Genomic DNA, 20,831 nt, shown 5'->3' on the forward strand with positions numbered 1-20,831 from the left:
ATTTTGCTAATTGAATGTGAAGGGATTACTTATAAAAATTGATGTCACATCATTATCTGAATCAAATTATGGAATCACTATCGATATCCATTAGCTATAGCATATAGTATAGGACAGTTGAGAGAGTCAAGAAAGAGTGCATAGAGAATGGAGAGTGGATAGTACCTTAGGAGTTTTGAGACTGGAGACAAGAGGAAATGCTCTAGTACATTGGAATCATGATAGAGGAGCAAGGGATAATAGAAAGGGGGAGAGGAAGCCAGAACCAAGACCTCAAAGTGAAGAAATGTTGTGACGGGCTAGGTTGGCTTTTCTACTAAGATCTTTCTGTTTATGAGGACAGCGCACACATTTTTTGTGCATGACAACCTGATGGGGACCATCTAGTGCCGAAGACCAGTCTCAACCAGCTCGAGGAGCATGAGTTGAAGTGGACAAGGGCTTCAAGTATTTGACCTAGTCAATGGCCCCCGAAGGTTGACATTATCTTTATTCATATTTTTGGCACTTCTTTTCCATTTGTGGGCCTTATATATGGGCCAAGATGTGTGTGTGTTTGGGCCAAGGTATGGTCCTATGTATGGGCCTCTCTTCCTTTTAGAGTGCCCATAGGACCCTCCTATGTAAGGCATGGGGGAGGTGGGGGTGTACCCTCTCGATGAAAAAAAAAGAAAAAGAAAGAAAGAATATAATTTTTTACTTATTATTTAAAATATTTCCCATCGCTCGATTTGCCCTTCTATTGGAAAAAAAACCTAACACCACCACCGCCGTACACTGCCCTTGCCGTCAACACGCGTCGCCGCCACACGCTGCCTCACTGGTGTCCGCACCATCACCCAATCCACTGTCCGTGCTGCCGCAAGAGCCATTGGCCATACCGCCGACGGCGCCGTCTCTTGCACAACCGACTGCGCCAACAGTCGTGCCATCCCTGTACCCCTATTTGAATGTTCTTTATTTCTGTCAGTACCTTCCCAACCTGTCTACACCACCGGGGGTAGGATAGAGATAGATCGTGATTGCTCTGAGAGGTAGGAATTCTGTCAAATGTCCTTGGTTTGACTCGTTGAAGGTGTGTTCACTAATGGTAGTAACCGTGCTTGTGCTTGTGCTGATGCATGGGTCATTGGGAGCCTAGTGGCATCCCTAGGACCCTTTTACTATGACTTAGAGGTCATCGGTGTCCGTCAACATCAGGTTGTGCTTCTCATTGAGTTTCATCGTTTCATCTACATTGGCATTTTGCTATATCCACACACCTAATTGACGTTGGAAAGGCCGCTCAATCTCAACCCTTCATTCCGCATCACAACAACATGTGCATGTGGAATGAAAAACATGTACTATGCACATTACATGAACAAAATGTCATAAACTTGATGTGCAGGCATGTCGGTCATGTATTTTAAGAGGTCTAGCAAAGAGACAAAAGATGATGAAATAGAGGCTCGGCAGCACAATATCATCCAGATTGTTCCTTATCCTTCAACTGTTGTAGGGTCATATAGTCAGGAGTTCAATTTATATATGTCTAAGGTGATTGACAATGAGTGACTTTTGTCCCCTTGTCTAGGTGGTCTAATGTCAGAATTAAATTATTCCCCTCAGTTCCAGCTTTTATGAGAGAGTTACTATTACTGTGCACAAAGAGGTAAATCTCAGATTTTTTTTACTTTATTATTTGTCTTAACGAAATCTTGGTCAAATTTCACTTCTAATCATAAGTCCACTATAATCAAAATAAGAGTTTGCTCAAACTATGACTCTCATCATAGTGAATTTATGATCAAGTTGATTACAATCAAGCTCAAAGTTGATCAAACTATTACTATGATCATAATCAATTTATGATTGAAGTCGACTTCTAATTATAAGTCGACTCTAGTAAAATAAAGATTTTGGTCAAAATGTGACTGATCAGAGTCAATTTATGATTGAAGTCGACTTCTAATTATAAGTCGACTCTAGTAAAATAAAGAGTTCGGTCAAATTGTGACTCTGATCAGAGTCAATTTATGATCAAAGTCGACTTCTAATTGTAAGTCAACTCAAATAAAATAAAGAACTTTCCCAAACTATGACTCTGATCAGAGTCAATTTATGATCAAAGTCAACTTCTAATTGTAACCTGACTCGAATAAAATAAGGAATTTTCCCAAACTATGACTCTGATCAGAGTCTATTTATGATCAAAGTTGACTTCTCATTGTAAGTTGACTCGAATAAAATAAATAATTTTCTCAAACTATGACTCTGATCATAGTCAATTTATGATCAAAGTTGGCTTCTAATTGTAAGTAGACAAATAAAATAAATAATTTACTCAAACTATGACTTTGTTCATAGTCAATTAATGATAAAAGTCAATTACTAATTATAAGTTGATTATAGTCAAAGCCAAAATTTTCTCAAACTATGACTCTGATCAGAGTCAATTTAAGATCAAAGTTGACTTTAATGAAATATAGAGTTTGCTCAAACTATGAGTTTGATCATTGTCAATTTATGGTCCAAGTCAACTTCTAATCATATGTTGCCTCTAATTAAAGTCAGAGTTTTCTCAATCTATGACTCTGATCATAGTCAATTTTTTTGTTGAAATTGACTTCTAATCATAAGTCGGCTCTAATCGAAGTTGGATTTTGCTCAAACTATGAATCTGATCATAGAAAATTCTTTGTATCATAGTCGAGTTCTTATCATAAGTCAGCTCTAATCAAAGTTAGAGTTTTGTCAAACGATGACTCTGATCATAGTCAATTTATGATCAAAGTTACAGTTTAATCACTCTGTCATTTTGATTATCTCAAGTTTCGATAATAATTTCATTGAGACTAGAAACAGTATATAAGATTGATTCTCATTGGATTTGACTTTTGATCAGAGTCAACGATTGATCAGACTATGATTCTTATTAGAGTTAAAATTTATTTGTTTCATGTTCATTATAAAAATTTGAGTTATGATTAGAGGCATAGTCTAACCCTTGTTCTCCAGTATTCACCATTGTACACTATTTTTTCATCTAAAGTTTTCAATACATAGGCAATGATGAAGTCAATCCAAACAATTGTTTGAGTGGTCTTTCTTTCACAAGTATCACTTGATCTAGATTTGAGAGAATATCACGCAAAACCTTAGGGATTATTCAATTTTATCATATGAGTGTGTTGCATTATTAACAGATGTTACTCCATTAAAATGCATACCAGACTGGATCAAAGCTTATATATCTAAACATTCGTGGATATCAATAAAAAATTATAAAATTCATAGAGAATTTAATGCAAATTCCAATTTTAATTTTTTTTGGGCCATATCAGTTGGTCACAACATGTTGTCACGTGAAGCTCATTCTGAATATATTTCACTTTATCATCCATAAACCAACACGTTATAATTTCTGAATAAAAAAAGAGAAAATAAAATGTAAAATTACATTTAGGTTATACCTTTAAATTATGATAATAAAAATTATTGATATTAAAACTCAGATCCATACCACGGAAGAATGAGCTGAGCTACAAAATGACTCATGGTGATAACAAAACTGTTCAGAATATCTTAATATTATATAAAATAATCAATTTTTAGGGACAGAGGATTTTGTAAAATGAAACAGAAGAATAATGGTGGTTGATTCTTTTATTCTATATGATCCTGATTTTTATTTATATATCAATAGACTTCTAGGATAAAAAATCTATTCATTCAAATAATGGAAAACTTTTCATCAGGATAGCATCCATTATTCGTGCAGTGGAAAGGTTAATATCTTGGTACTAGGATTTACATTATACATACATTCAAGAGGAATGTTTCGTCACTTTCTCACCTCAAAAGTTCCCATTGCATCCACCAAAAGATATCAAACCACCATTTGAATTAAATTTAAATGGCGTTTTCCTTATTTTGTAATCAAATATATCCTCATAAATATTCATAAACATTAATGGTAATTTATTGTTGTTTTTGAAATTTTACAGTAGTAGTGTGTTTTTTCTATGGTCAAATGTAAATATAGAACATAAAATATATTTTAACATCAAAATAGATTACTAAAATTATGCTTTTATACTTATTTTTTACACAAATTTTTAGATTTGCTCTGGCATTATTCACCATTTAAGGATCAAATGAAAATTTCGAAATTTACCTTCCTAAGCTCTATTTTTGTATATTTTATTTATTATTGAGACTAACCCAGTTGACTCCTTGTGGAAAAAGTTGGGGACCAAAATCTAATGGGTGGGAGAGTTAGGGCACTTTATTTAATCTCTTCTCCCGTTTTTTCGTATCGCATCCTGGATTTCTGTCCCCAACTTATTTTTGGTGCATCAGATTTCTTTGATCCACTCTTTTGCCACAAGATTGTGGGAGAGAGTTAAAAGGTGATCAAGATTATTGGAGAAACATAAACTCTTGTCCCCTGGGGGAAATGACAACAAGGGTCATGTGATCTCCCAAATGTTTGATTTAAATTTTCTCACCATTTATCTATTTAAATATTTGAGATGATAATATAGACTTCAAGCTTTCTAATGCACCAAAAGACAGTAAAAAATTCCTCATGTGGCGGAATTTACAACATTTTTCGTCCACTAGTTATTGCAGCAATTTCACCAAGAGAGGTGCGGCCTAAGGTTTTGTTCCTCTTTAAAGCTCATTTCTTGCACTACCAAAATACCAAAAAAATCATAAAAAATAAATCTATTAAAACTTGTTAGAATAAACATAAATATTTGTTTCATTGATTTACAATAGTTTTGACTAGTTTGCCATGTTAAGTTATTAACTCTTCAAAAATAGTTAGAAAATCCAAAAAAATGTAAAATCACCAAAGACAATTATTTTAAAATATATTCAAGTTTTATTTTACTCTCTCATTACCTTCTCCTTGAGGATTTGACCCTTGCACTATTGTAAGGAAAATTTATAAGTATGATTGCATAAATCAGAGCCTTAAAATGACTTATTTAACCCAAATATTGGTTTATCAGTCTGCCACGGTATTTCCATTTTGGGTCAGTCAAAAATTGGCAGGAGGGTCAAGAAGAGAATTGATGAAACTGAGTTGACCAATAAATTTGTCTCCAGAAAAGTAAATCCTCTATGCAAGTCTACAATAAAAATATTTCCTAGCCTAACTTTGTCATTCTCAAGATTCTCTCAACTTACTCTTTATTAGTTAGTCGGTGAAAATTTGAGAGGCTGGCCAAATTCAATGTTCACCTTTCAGATTTTAGAACTAAAACCGTAGTGAAACAGGAAAAAAATTTAGCTCCCAGTAAAGAATATCCCAGTTTATGATCCATTTATTTATCTAAAAAGCTCCCTATGATCTTTTTTGTTTACATTGATGTTGATTTTCCATCCCTAGAGCATGTCAGAATGTGCACTTGCTATCCTGGATGGACCAATACATGTCTCTTAGACTGGGTCAACCATATCTTTTAGACTTTACTTGATGTAAAGATTTATCTTATTTTTGTCACAAGTGCATTAACTTTTTTTCTGAAATGATCTGACTTTAATTTTTTCACTTGATTAGTCAGAATTTGGAAGATGGGTCCCAAAGAGCATTGACCCACCAGTGTTTACCAATACAAAACATCTCTTAAGTCCACCGTATCAGTGATCTTCACAAGGCTTCACCCAACTCTGCAATTTATGCCCTTATGAGTTTTCGCTACTCTTCTCTACTAATGTTTTGAATTTCTGATTTCACATGATCCCAAAACATAGAAGTCAGTATCACATAGCACTGACTCTACTGACTTGATAAATAAAAATGTATGTCATTCTAATGTTCCTCTGAACTCATTCTAATATTCCTCTTCCTAGAAGTTGACTTTCCTAATTTCATCTGCGCTAATGGGGGTTTGACCATTATGTTCTAATATTGTCCAAGATTCATCTTTATACCTGGGACAGCCATAAGAATCGATGATGCAATAGAAATTTAGTCACCCATAAATTTTATCGATCAGCCCATTTTCTTTCTTCTCTTTTTATCAAACATCACCAATGGCAAAACCCAAAAAAATGCATCCGACCCAACCCTGAAACTTCTTCCCGGAAAAGAGCCCTCGAATTTTATTCTTCTTATTCATCACCATCATCATCATCGTTGTTATTATCTTATTCTTGTTATCCTATTTTAGGATTTCAGTGGTTGGATATGACATCGACAATCTTGGCTGTGTTGAAGTCAAATATTTGTGATGTGAAGGCATAAACTTATGCGGAAAGTTTATAGATAGTGCAAATAAGTTTAGCATGAGCCTGAAGTTATACAAACGTAAAAAATGTTAGCACGATTGATCAGATTTTTGCACTAGACAGTATATTCTTCTAATCCACAAACAATAGATCTTGTTCAATATCAATTAAAACATCATCCCTTTTAAATTTCAAACTATTTGTTTGTCCTATTTTTCAGTTCCATGACATAAAGGAAATTGAGAGCATGGGATTTTTTTCGAAAAATTTTTATTATTTTTTACTCAATTCAAGTGGATTAACTCATTACGTAGATTTTTTGTATTCCTTTTTCAGTTTCAGATATTTTTTAAGTCTTAATGGCAATTAATAAAAAAACATTTTCTTACCATTGTACTGACGATCAAACTCACAGTAAAAAATTATTTGAAACAATGCATTTAATATTCTTATACATAATAAATACTAATTTGGAGGAATTGGATTGTGTTAGTAAAAAATGGTGAAAGCCCAGATATTGGACAAGATGATGGACTAACTTTGTGAGAAATAAGCACCTGGAAGATCTCCCTTTCTCGGACAAATCTGAATCAGGCAGGCATTCTTGTGCGCGACATACCTAGGAATAAATAATTTGCCATGAAGAAAACCTGAAAGCCATTAAGCTTGAGTTCTTCACTTTTTTCATGGCCCAAACTCTCAATTGAATAGCAGGCCACATAGAAGTGGTTCCAACCTCCAGTTTGATTCCAAAATGGGGAATCATGCATATTTTTGTAAACATATCTTTGTGAACTGTTATGCAGTGTGTGAAATGTTATGATATTTCCTTTTAGCTTTTATTAGTTTGTTTGTTTTAAATTTAGATTGATCATAAGAATAATAATGGACTATACTAAAATATGTAAATTTACTGTGCTTCATAATTTGTTTTATTTGAATGCCGCTTATGAATTATATTATTTATATTTTTTGAAAAAAAATATTACTGATTTGTTAGTGTTTTTTAATTTCCAAAAAATTAATTCAATCTCATTCATTCTGGTAGAGATTTTCAAATATTCATCATATTATCTGTTTTTTATCTTTGGAATCAATAATATTGGAGAAATGACATATCTGAGTTTTTATAACTATTATCTTAAATTTTACTAGCTAGAAATAAGAGAATTAGGAATACTTCATTTCAAGTCTATCTATTCAATTTTTTATCTCGATGGATTACTTTAAGGGAAAATTTTGACCATCAACATGTGCAAATGTCTAGCCTCACTGTGGAGTTTATTATGCAAATTTAGTGACACTGTTTTTTTTACAATCCTGATATATTTCTCACTCTTCTCTTAGAAGGTTTCTGTTCATCAACTATGTTCAAATACATGTTGTGAGCATGTATGGTACCCCGTAATATTTTCTCAAGACAATTAGCTTCCTTTTGATGAAATTTTTGTGACTTGCATTTCAATTTGTCACTGTCATGTTAACGGATATTTCCAAAATAATTTTTATTTTCAAGAACCATAGTCACCAATGTGGAATTTCAAATTATATTGAGGAATGAAATCAACTGGAATTTAATTTAATTCAATTATATCATTTATTGATTTGAGTATCTTTACATTGGGTCAAGATGAGTGCCACTAGTGGTCAATAGTTCAAGATTTGTCTGACACTTTATTTTAATTTTTTAATATATGGATGTTTGAACATGTGAGCTCATGACAAAAATTAAGCTTCCTTGAGTCCGCACTGGAATCCAAAATCATGTTTGTTATTTTATAAAATATCAATATTCACTAGTATAATTTTGGTTTATTTCTAAACCATGTATTTGGTATTCTTCATTACCATTATGTTGAGTGAAAAACAAGCATGCAAACCCATCACTATTGTTGGATTATATTATTTACAATGGATATATGTCATTTAGCTCATAAGAAAGCCAATGGGTAGTCATTTTAAATAAATATGGGCAAGTTTTAGAGTGACTGTAAGATTGTTTTAAAAAAATATCAACTGATTATATATTTCATTGTGTAATTTCCATATGAATTACTTAAAAACCTTAAAATTCATTTTAAGAGCCTCTGTGGATCCTAATAGTACATCAGGGACTCAATTATATGAGCAAAAAAATCATACATATCTTACTAATGATATAATCACTGGAGAAAGCAACATATGTTGCTTTTAGGTTTATTCTAATATGTCTTGAATGCATATGAATGATATGAGCTTATGTATCTGAGGACATTCTGTGACTCATCTATGTTATATGTCAAAGGGATCTGGATGAATCAAGCATATGTTTCCAGCAATAAGTGTGAATAAAAATGATAGTCGTGCAAGTTGTAGGTGAACGTGATATATAATAGCGTCTAATTTTTTCCCTTAGTTTAAAATGTTTTAAAAATTGATTATTAGTCTATACTTTTAAATTTAAGATGAAAAATTTTATGATTGTAAAGAAAAATAGTTTTCTAGATATGGATGTCACTAAGTTATCAAAACCATAGTAAAAAATCATAGGGATCTTAATTTTATCATGAAAATACAACGCCATATGTGCATGAAAAAATTATAACCAAAAAATAAAAAACAGGAAAAATATCAACTAAGGATATCTCATTATAAATATTTCCCTATGGAATATTGCTAACATTAAATAACATTGAAGGGGTCAAATTCTTACCCAATGGACAACTTATTTAATTTAGATAATATTTACCTTGATTTACTGTGCAAATGATACATTAAAATTGGATTGAAAAATACCTCTAGAAATACCTCTAGAAAGCCCTGAATAACTCTCAAAGTAAAAAAGTTAATTTTGAATGATTGAGATACATCAAATGTCAAGAGCAGAATTTTAAAGAAAAGCAGAACTTAGCAACCCGATAAAGAAAATTTGCCTCAACCCGAGGAGACCGAGGCCAGTAAACCCATAGAAAACTTTTGAAGAGTTGGTGTTAGCTTTCCTCATGCCCTTAGTTTTCCATTGGATAAATTTCGGCCCTCTAGATAACATATCCTAATAATATGCATTTTGGAAGTACTGTTCTAGCTAAACATCTCTTTAATTTGAAGAGAGATACAATTGATAGGGATGATTTTTAATTTGTTGATGTGAAAATCATAAATATTTTTAAATTAAGAGAAAAGGTAATATGATAGATATACGAAAGAGATTATACCATATAGTAGAGAGATTCTTTAAAATTATGTTATCATCTCTGTCCTATATCTATCCTATTACATATTCTCTTAATGATAAAATTATTAATACTTTTCACAGCATCAAATTAAAAAATATACTGATCACTTGTGTCATCGTCATTCTTCTACACAAGAGGATGATGACGAAGTCATACGCGTCATCGTCATTGTCATCGACACACAAATTGCTGACAGATGGTGATGACTCCCCATCGTCCTCTTTCCATTTTTCATCAAATTCAATCTTTCCCATAACAGTTGTCATCATTTGATGAAAAAGATGCCATTGTCATCTTCATCATCACCATCATCATCATCATCGTCATCATCATTTTCATTCGTCTCTCATCATCATAACAGTCATCGTCATTTGACGACAAAGATGTTGTTATCATCCTGGTCATCATCACCATCGTCATTTTCATTTTTCTCTCTTCATTCTCATCAAATTTAGTCTCTCTCTTAACAGTCATCATCATTTGACGACAAATATGTCGTTATTGTCATCGTCACCGTCACCATCATCGTCGTCATCATCATCAGCAGCATCGTCATTTTCATTTTTCTCTCTTCATTCTCATCAAATTTAGTCTCTCTCTTAACAGTCATCATCATTTGACGGCAAATATGTCATTATCGTCATCGTCAGCGTCATCATCATCGTCATCATCATCATCAGCAGCATCGTCATTTTCATTTTTCTCTCTTCATTTTCATCAAATTTAGTATTTCTCTTAACAGTCGTCATCATTTGACGACAAAGATGTCATTATCGTCACTGTCATCATCATCACTGCCGTCAGCATCATCATCGTCGTTGTCATAATCATCAGCATCATCATTATCATTCTTCTCACTTCATTTTCATCAAATTCAGTCTTTCTCTTAACAGTCGTCATCATTTGACAACAAAGATGTCATTATCATCATTGTCGTCATCATCACTGCCATCAGCGTCATCATCGTCATCGTCATCATCATCATCATCACCATGGTCATCATCATTCTTCTCTCTTCATTTTCATCAAATTCAGTCTTTCTCCTAACAGCCGTCATCATTTGATTACAAAGATGTCGCTATCGTCATCATCATCATCATCATCACCAGCAGCATTATCATCATCATCAGCAGCATCGTCATCAGCATCATCATTCAAAGAAGGACGAATGAACCTCAATTCCATGTACGAATGAGGTATTTCTACATGACAAAAAGTATGATATAATGCCAGGCGACAACGTCACTCTAACGGCACCGATGACGATGATGACTCGTCATCAAAGAGGGCGATGACGCGTTCGTCGTCGTCCGACTAACCTTATAAATACCTAAAATTTTCGGAATCTACTCACAACCTTATTCTTCCGACTCTCTTCCCAGCGCCGATCGCCGCCGTCCGCCGTCGTCCGCCGCCGTCCGCCGCCGTCCTCCGCCGTCCGCCGCCTTCCGCCGCCGTCCGCCGCCGTCCTCCGCCGTCCGCTGCCGCAGGTACGATTCTATCTCTCTCTCTCTCTATATATATATATATATATTTCTTGTTCTATCTCTCTCTCTCTCCCTTCAATTCCATCCCTCTCTCTAGTTCTGCATCCACTCTCTCTCTAGTTATCTAATTCTGCATCCATCTCTCTCTCTATTTCTGTCTCTTCCTCTCACCTCATCCTTCTCTTCATCTCTCTCTCTAGTTCTGTCTCTCTTTCTCTCGCACTCTCTAGTTCTATCTTTCTCCCTTTATGTGCTTCCATCTCTCTCCAAGTCTCTCTTCCACCCCTAAATTCTACAGTTTATCTCCTTCGTTGCATTGAGCCCAAGACCAAAGTTGTAGATTTGGGTTTTACTAATGACTTTTTTGCGCTTGATTTCCTTTGCCCAACTTGTAATTTCATTTAGTAATTAGCAAAATTGTAATTTCCTTTGCTACTAGGACTTCGATTATGACTAGTAGACCTGACCAAACTTTAAGCATAGGTTTATATTTTTTTTAAGACTGAGAACTAGACTGTCATTCCCATGATCTATTTGGGTAGAGATAAAATGTCTCGATTATGCAGTTATTATGACTCGTTTACTTGTTTTCCCTATCTATCCTAATCTTTAATCATGAATGATACAAGTAATATATCACTCATGATCTTTATATTGTATATATTATATTTTTAATTTGACTTCCATATCCCCTGTCCCTGTGTTTCCCGGCTAACTGGTTGCCTTTGCCTCTCCATTTTACAGGGAGAGGAGAGAAGCAGATAGAGGGAAGTAACAAAATCACGTATGGCAAGGCTAGCAAGTGACGTAGAATCAGAAGAAGAAACGACTGGTAGGTGATTTTAATTTATGTGTTCTGTTCTAGACTTCTTCAATTTATACATTATTCGGTCCAAGTCAATAAGATTTTTGTCTCTGACATAGTAAAAGGGGAGAAATGCCGGCGAGAGAGGCGGAAGGATGCTCGCAAGGCCAAAAAGCAGAAGATTTTACAGTCCTGGCAGCAACACCAGGTAGAATCAAGTACCTGCTCTTTTGGAGTGTTTCTGAGTTATATGATTTCTTTTTTGACGTGGTTTTTATCATATGCATATGTAGGAAAAAAATTGAGGAATTTATTTTAAGGAAATTCAAAAAAAAAACTACTTAAAAAACTTTTTTAACTGGTTCGATAATATGCAGACAAAGATTATTCAAACTTGTAAAAAAAGTCAAGGAAGTTATCTTTTTTTTTAATTAGTTAGATCACATGATCATATGCATACGAAGATCCTTCAATTTTTTTTTCATTTGATCTCTTTTGTCGTGTTCAGATCGCGAGGAAGAAAAACAAAGAACAGGATGTGGTAGAGCTCCCAAAAGTGCCAGAACCTTGCGTGCTTCCTGTCAAAGAACTGTTCGATTCAGTCTTGAAGGAGGAACAGGATGCAGAGCGTGAGATAAAATGTCCTAGAAAGAAGAAGGAAGAGAAGGAAAAAAGTAAAAAAAGAAAGAAGACCAAGTTTGAGGAGTTCATGAGCATGGAGAAGAACAAGATTGGATTCACTGATCAAATTGACTTGGAAACGGAGAAGAAACTTGCCAAAAAGCTCAAGATTAAGAACGGAAAATTGGGTGGCCTTGATGATGGCCTAGACATGCTGTTGGACGGCATTCCGTCAGTGGTTGATGAAGAGAATAAAGGATTTGATGATGAACTTCATAGCCCTATTTCATCCACCAAAAAGAGAAAGAAGAGCAAAAAAAAGGAGAGTTCTTCCCTTCCTGAAGAAAATTCTGCAGAAAATAAAGAAGTTGCATTGGCACATGAACCAACGAAGTATGTCGCTCCTCACTTAAGGCAGTGTTCGAACAGTGATTTAGAGGAGATGTCTCAAATGCGTCGTAGAGTGAGAGGTATGGTGGCCTTTTTTCGTCATGATTTTGTACCAAATAGGGATTTCCTTTTATAATATTGAAAATATATTCTTACTGCTTTCAGGGCTTCTCAACAGACTTTCAGAATCTAATATCGAGGCGATCACCCACAGTATTGCCGAGATATATCAGGTAATTCCCAAAAACATCCCTTTCTTTATATTATTGCCGACAGTGACGAGTTCGTCACATACAATTGATGATGATAAGTCATTGTCGCCATTGTCCTCGTCTACCGGCATAATGACAAGGACAAATTCGTCATTGTCATTCTAGCCATAGACGAATGATGTGGACGATGACAATTGGAAAGAGTGAAAATAGAAAAAGTGATGAGAGGACAATGACTAATTATCATTGTCATAACTCGACAATTGTAGAACAAAAGTGAATAATTTGGACAATTACGAGTCATGACGACCTTATCTGCTGTGACGGCAAACTGTACATGGCCAATTTTTTCAAGCTAGATTCTTAATGCTTGGTATTACTGTGTCTGACTTTTTGTGGCAGTCAACACGACGTAGCATCAGCTGTCAGGTGCTCTGTGAGGAGGTGCTGTCTTCTTGTTCTCAGGGCCCTCGAGGAAACGAACAGTTAAGTCAAGATTGTCATTTTGTTCGTTGCCGTTAGATATTTGATTAATGAATCGATTCAATTCGTTTCATGGAAAATTAGTTATTTGATGCTAGTTCTTGTGAAAACACTTTCATTGTTAAGCTTTCGATTGTGCAAATATTCAAGTATCTTTGTTTCTTATCAACTTTTAAGAAAGTTAAAGATCTAAACAAAAATATCCAGACAGTATTTTCTTGCCTCTGGCCTGATTTTCTTTTCTTGCTTTTTTTCTCCGTGCAGGTATGCTGCAGTTTTTGCAGCATTTGTTGCGGGCATGACTTGTTCAGTAGGAGTTGACTTTGGTGCCAAGCTAATGGCTTCTCTAGCTCAATCATTTGAGGTGCCTTTCATGTTTCTTTCTTCAATGTCCTACTGGGTTGGGGACGATGATGAATTCCTCATTGTCATTGTCATCACCAAATTTTCCCATCGTCATCCTCGTTGATACAAAATGAATGGCGAGACAATGATAAGGCAATTATGAGATAATTTTCGCCAATGCAAATTATAACAACAATGACAATGATGGTTCAACATCGTCAGTGCCATCGTCGAGTCAAAACCTTGGTTTCTTGTGTAGCGATTTATTTGATTTTTCCTGGGTTGACTTTGTTTCACTGTCTTGTTTTCTTTCAGGAGGAGTACCAAAAAAAGGATGGTCTTTCTCTGAGAAACCTGACTCTACTCTTCTCGTACTTATTCATCTTTGGAACCTGCAGCACGTAAGTCACCGTATTTCCTCTTCACTTTACTAATTTATTTTTCTTTTGTTCCTTGTACGACGTTTTTTGTCTCTCGCTTTTCCTGACAATGGATACATTTCATGTTTTGGATACCTTTGACACTGCAGCGACCTGGTTTATGATTTCCTGTCAGTCCTTACTAGGCGCCTTACTGAAATGGACGTGGCCACGATCTTGACTGTCCTTCAGTGTAAGCAATCATATACCTTATATTTGATGATTCCTGCTTGTCGTGCAGAGAGATATAATGAGATGGAGAAAGATGGATGATGGATAGATTGGTAGATAGATAGAGATATGGAAAAGAATAGGAGAGAGAGAGATGAAGGGTATAGGGAAAGAGATAGTGATGGAGAAAAATAAGAAGAGAGTGAGAGAATAGGGAAAGAGAGATAGTGTTGAAGAATAATGAGGGTTATGAGATGGAGAGAATAGAGAAAGAGGTGTACTGATGTAGAAGAATAAGGAGAGAAAGATACAGATATATAGGACTGATGTGTATATATATACGGGGAGGAGAAATGAGGGTAAGAGAGATAGAGATAGAGAAGAATAAGGGGTAAGGGTGATGTAGATAAACGGAGCTATGTAATATACTTATAGAGAGAGAGGAATAGAGGGAAATATCGAGAGAGAAAGAGAGATGGAGATGGGAAAGATTTCAAGTTATTTGGGATACACCACGATTGCCAACAACTAACAGGGATCTTTGCTCTTATTGTGGAATAATGGGATAGGTTGTGGGATGAAACTCCGAGCCAGCGATCCGAGTGCAATGAAGCAGTTTATTGTTGATGTTCAGAGCAGGGTCAATGAGTTGGAGGCTGAATCTCCCTCAGGCAGGAGCAAGAGGGTTCATACTCATACTTTATTTTGCTGTTTATTTTTGGAATATTTGGATATTGTGCATCGATTTGAATGCCGGAGAATGGTTTCTGCAGATGGATTTTATGCTGGAAACTATTTGCGATATCAAGAACAACAAGAAGAAGGCAAAAGAGGACTCTGTTCCGCACACTCGTATCAAAAAATGGTTGCAGAAGGTGTCTCCCTTTCTCTTACTATGCCCTTTCCTTTCATAACTTCCCTAGTTCCTCATGCTCTTTGTCTCTCTCTATTTCACCCCCTCTGCTCCTTTTCATCTCTCTCTCTCTCTATCTCCCCGCTTGAATCTGCTCTATCTCTCTCCACCTCTTTCTCTCTTCCGTTTCTCTACCTTTATCTCTGTCCTTTTCCCCACTCCCAACTCAATGCTTCCCTAATCATGGTATATCGTTGGAGTTCTCTCTCTACTTGCCCGTCAATCTGTTTATTTATCTCTCTTTCTCTCTCTGGCTTGACATTCCGCCTACAGCTAAGAGGGGAGGACATCATGCTGAGGAATCTCTCCTGGGTAAAGCTCGTGGATCCTGAGAAGAAGGGCCAGTGGTGGCTATCCGGGGAGCAAGCAGCAGCCACAGGATCAGCGGCAGTGGAGGAGAATGTGAAGGAGTTGGCAGCAATAACGGATCAACAGGCAGCTGAGGCTCAGAGACTCATCCAGCTCGCAGCTAGTCAGCGAATGAACACCGACATTCGGAGAGCCATCTTCTGCATCATCATCAGCGCCGAGGATTACGTTGACGCCTTTGAGAAGATCCTACGCCTTGATTTGTCTGGAAAGCAGGTCCACAATCCGTCACTTCCTCATTCTTCTCTAGTCAGAACTTTGAATCTCTCTCTAGTCTTCACATAGATCTTTCTGTCTATATTTCTCTTGATCTTGCTTCTTTTCCTTCTCAGTCCTTGCTCATTCTCTATTTTTATCACTCACTCTCCCCTCCTACTTACCTCTCAAGTCACACCTTTGAATCTCTTTCTAGTTTTTGCTCTAAAACTCTCCTTCTATCTCTTACTTCCTCTCTCATCCTCACCGTGCATATGTTTCTGTCTCCCGCTTGATTTGTCGGGCAAGCAAGTACAAAATCCTTCTCCTCTCTCCTCTCAAATCAGAACTTTCAATCTCTCTCTACTACTTACTCTAAATATCTTTCTCCCTCTATCTTTATCCCGCTTTTAGTTCCTTTCCCCTCGTTTCCTTTAATTATTTACCTTCGTCTCTCAATCTCTCTTCCTCTTTACCCCTCACGTTACATCTGTGAATCTCTCAATCTTTCGGGCTTACACTCTCTTTCTCTCTCTCTTTCTTACTTTTTTTCTCCCCCTTATTTTCTATCTCTTTCTCTCCGTACATCACTTTCTCAGCCTCAATCTATCCCTCATGCAGGTCCGCAATCCTTCCCCTCTCCCCTCTTTTAGAGTCACACTTTTGGGTATCTCTCTAACTTCTCTCTAAAACTCTCTTTGTGTTTCTCTCTTACTTTCTCTCTCCCCCCCTTATTTCATCTCTCATTCTATTTCTACATCTCTTATTCTCTCTCTCCCTCATCCTTTTTCTCTCTCACTCTTTCTGCATCTTTTACTCTTTCTCCCTCCAGGGCCCCCCATTCTCTTATTCTTTCTTTGCACTTTTTACTATCTTTTTTCTCTCTGCCTCCCTTTCCTCATTCTCTCCCTGCATATTTTAATCGCTCTCCCTCTTTTTTTGCCCCTCCCTCTCACCCTATCTCTCTCCCTCTCGATATCTCTTACTCTCCCATCCTCTTTTTCACTCTCTCTACATCATCTTAACCCCTTGCCTATTCTTTCACACTATCTACATCGCTTGCTCTCTCTTCCTCTTTCTAACTTCCCTCTATTTCCCTTATTGTTCTATTCTCTTTCTTCTCTTTCACTCACTCTCTATATATGTCGAGCCTCACTCCCTCACTCTCCCTCCATCTCTTTTCTGTTCTCTGTCCCTCTCTTCCCCCTTCTCACTCACTCTTCGTCTTTCTCTTTTTCATTATTTTTTGCTCTTTCTCTCTCCTTCACTCCTCTCCCCTTCCTATTCTCTCTTTCATTCACTGCTCCTCTCTCTTCCCGTTACTCATTCTCTCTCCTCCTTTCGCTCTCATTCACTCCCTCATTTCCTCATCTTTCATTATCCATCCCTATCACCCCTTCTCCATTCTCTTTTCTGTTCTCTCTCTTGCATTTGCTCACACTCCCTTTCTCTCTTCTTTGTTTTTGACTCCAGGATCGTGAGATCATGAGAGTTCTGGTGGAGTGCTGCCTTCAGGAGAAAGTCTACAACCCCTACTATGCCGTCCTTGGCGCCAAACTCTGCGCCCACCACAAGAACCACAAGTTCACCCTCCAGGTAACTAACCTGTCCATCCAAGCATATAGTTTAGGGTTCAGGGTTTAGGGCTTTGGGCGTTGGGCTTACTTAGGGCTTTGGGTTTAGGGTTCAGAGTTTAGGGCTTAGGGCTTTGGGCATTAGGCGTAGCCTTAGGGCTTTGGGTTTAGGGTTTAAGGTTTAGAGTTTGGGTTACTCTTCATCTTCTATCCCCTACTATGCCTTCCTTGGCGCCAAACTCTGCGCCCACCACAAGAACCACAAGGTCACCCTCCAGGTAACTAACCTGTCCATCTAAGCATATAGTTTAGGGTTCAGGGTTTAGGGTTTAGGGCTTTGGGCATTGGGCTTAGCCTTAGGGCTTTGGGTTTAGGGTTTAAGATTTAGGATTTGGGTTACTCTTCATCTTCTGCGCCCAAGAACCTGTCCATCCAAGCATATAGTTTAGGGTTTAGGGTTTAAGGTTTAGGGTTTGGGTTACTCTTCATCTTCTGACACGTGTCGTCATATGCTTCCTCCCCAGTACTGTCTATGGGACCACTACAAGGAGCTGGACAGCATGGATTTGGCCCGATCCCGGAACCTGGCCCGGTTCACCGCCGCCATGCTGACATCATTCTCCCTACCGCTGGCAGCGCTCAAAGTAGTTGACTTTGGGGCAGCAGCAGGGATGGCGGCACGAAAGGTGATGCATTTCAGGATGATGTTTGAGGAGCTGTTGGCGGCAGCAGACACCAACGTGTGGAATGTTTTCACCCGCATCGTCGTGGTGCCGGAGCTAGAGGATCTAAGAACCGGCCTCGAGTTCTTCATCGCCCGCCACGTGGCCACCTCCGACACCATCCCCATGAAGGCCAAATTTAAGCTCACTCGCAAGGCCCTCCACAATGTGGAGGGTGTGCTGATGTGACGTCCTGAATGTATCTCTTGATGGCTTATCTCCTTGGAGAGCCCCAGTTTTGTAGGTCATGTATATAATTTTGATGGCTAGCCTCCGTAGTGTGTAACCCTCCATTTTGATTTATTGTTAGAGAAGTATATCTCTGTCTCTACCCATTTCTTGGTCTTTGTCTTTATGTCTATCTCTAACTATTGTTTATCTTAATCTCTATGCCCATCTCTCCACTTTGATTTATTGTTTGAGAAGTGTTCTCTATCTCTAACCATATTTTGGTATGTTTACCTCTAATTCTGTTGCCTATCTTAATTTTATATGTCCATCTCCACTTTGATCTATTGTCAAAGGCATATATTTCTTTACCCGTATATTGGTATTTGTGTTTATCTCAATGTCTAACTGTATTGCTATTTTCATCCCTATATCCATCTCCCCACTTTCATCTATTGTTAAATTATATCTCTATCTCTAACCATATATTGGTAGTTGTCTTTATGTCTACCTCTAACTCTATTGTTTATTTTAATCTCTATGTCCATCTCTCCACTTTGATCTATTGTTACAGAAGTATATCTCTATCTCTACCAATATCTTGGAATTTGTTTTTATGTCTATCTCTACCTCTATTGCTTATCTTAATCTCTATGTTTGTTTCCCTTTTTTAACAGTGTATGTATTCATAGCTGTCTTTGCCTATATTTATTTTTTTCCCTTTAGTAATGTTGCTACCATCTCCATTTCTCACAATTTTGGAGAAGTCCCTTTGTATTCTCTGTGTTTATTCAAGACGCATGTTTGCTGGAGGGTTGCTCATGTTACCAACTCCAACCCATATCTGTTTCTTTCTCTCTGTCTTTATCACTCTGTATCTCTTTTGTGATGTCAATATCTTCTTTCCTAGGCTTGATTATTTGGAAAGATTGGGTCTTGCTGCACATATATTTACATCTTTTTCATCCTCTCTCCCTATTTTATGCATATATATATTTCTCTATCTCTCTATCTCTGATTCTACAATGTTATTTTTATTTTATCTCAATCAATGTTCCCGTCTAGGCATATCCTCTCTAGTATCATGGAGATTTTATATCTTATTTTGTGAAGAGACACAAGCGTGTTTTTAAGAAAAAGAGGGAAGATCAGCCAAAATCGATGATCATCTCGACTATACAGGTGATTTTATCTCCTATACTTTCAAGAACCATGCTTTGTTGTTTTCATTATGGAAAATACAAATGATTTTTTTATTAAGCTATCAATTATCTTATAAGGTTAGGCGAATCATCAAAGGTTGGCAAACCACAGCGCAGCAACTCTTTGGGAATATTTGTATATTCAATTCATTCACCTTACATGTTAATATTTTTAATAGACATGCAGTGGGATAATCTGTAAAAAATTGTCTATGGTTAGAGAGAGAAAGCAACGCCTAGTAATCTCTCTCTTTGGAACTATTAGTCCATTTATATGATCATTAACTATATCCGTTTGTGTTCATAATTAATGAAAAGTTAAAGGTAGATGACATATTCTTAGTTTTTTAAAGGAAAACTAATAAACTTGCAATATTTTAAATTATGTCTTCATATTTTTTTATACGAGTATAGCCTTTAGATGATTGCGCTCTGATATAACAATTCACCCATTCACCCTAGTAAAAGTGTGAAAGTTTGTTTATGTCATTTGCATATAAGTGACTACCGAATAGATTTCTGACATTATAACAAATAGATATTTATTTTAAAGTAAAGCTAATTGAATGTTTCTTAAACTTTATAAAAATATGCATGAAAATTAAATAAAATTAACATTTAATATTGAAAATTGCCCCAAAATATATTTAACTGAGAAATTACTTCTCATATAATATTTTCAGTAAATAAAATTTTGTATTCATTTATTTCCCTATAAACTGCTTATGATTAAATATATGAATATAAACCATTCTATGGATATGAAGCTTTACCAGCATATATCACTGATTAATTATATGCTGATATTTTCCAATGACTTTATGTATGTTTACGTTCTAAAAAGTAAAACTCAAAACTCAAAATTATTTGGTTTGACCAATCAACCGTTGTGTTTAAGTGAACCTATATTCATAAAAAGGGAAATCACTGATACTACTTTCCTTAGTTATAATTCTTTTGGGCTCACCTCATTCATGGATGGTTTCCCAATGTATTCCAGATATATTCTCAACATTTATTATGAATTAATCCATTTCTCACAGCTATTGAAATAGGTTTTAACCGTATACATGACTTTAGTGATGAAACCTAACTTTAACATTCATCAAAACCATCAAATCTAAATCAATGTCATGATACTAATTATTCATTTTTTTCACCTTTATCTGTCATTGCTGATAAATCCACTAAACTTCAAGATTATCATATTTACTTTGCATTTCAATTGAACCTTTAGTTGTGAAAAAATAATCAATCAGGCTTTATATACTCACTCACTGATTTATCTCATTTTTATGAGGATTCATTTATAAAA

The 20,831-nt window shown here is 36.1% G+C and overlaps 1 protein-coding gene across 1 annotated transcript; it reads left to right on the top strand.

The window, feature by feature from the left end:
• The first annotated feature begins 10,803 nt into the window (after positions 1-10,803).
• LOC144702710 (MIF4G domain-containing protein / MA3 domain-containing protein) lies at positions 10,804-18,493 on the top strand. Its single transcript, XM_078574720.1, has 14 exons — positions 10,804-10,930; positions 11,672-11,759; positions 11,852-11,940; positions 12,241-12,823; positions 12,909-12,976; positions 13,358-13,440; positions 13,703-13,802; positions 14,099-14,184; positions 14,313-14,395; positions 14,943-15,058; positions 15,147-15,248; positions 15,560-15,871; positions 17,324-17,446; positions 17,949-18,493. Exons 2-14 carry the CDS (start codon positions 11,714-11,716, stop codon positions 18,333-18,335), a joined length of 2,178 nt encoding a protein of 725 aa, XP_078430846.1. The 5' UTR covers positions 10,804-10,930; positions 11,672-11,713; the 3' UTR covers positions 18,336-18,493.
• Positions 18,494-20,831: the final 2,338 nt, after the last annotated feature.

This window comes from Wolffia australiana, chromosome 4 (genome assembly GCF_029677425.1).
Source record: "Wolffia australiana isolate 7733 chromosome 4, ASM2967742v1".
Taxonomy (NCBI): domain Eukaryota; kingdom Viridiplantae; phylum Streptophyta; class Magnoliopsida; order Alismatales; family Araceae; genus Wolffia; species Wolffia australiana.

Coding starts and splice junctions, on each gene's coding strand:
- LOC144702710 (XM_078574720.1), top strand. CDS start 11,714: ATGGCAAGGCTAGCAAGTGACGTAGAATCAGAAGAAGAAACGACTG. Junction 11,760..11,851: donor ATCAGAAGAAGAAACGACTG/GTAGGTGATTTT, acceptor TCTCTGACATAG/TAAAAGGGGAGAAATGCCGG. Junction 12,824..12,908: donor AATGCGTCGTAGAGTGAGAG/GTATGGTGGCCT, acceptor TACTGCTTTCAG/GGCTTCTCAACAGACTTTCA.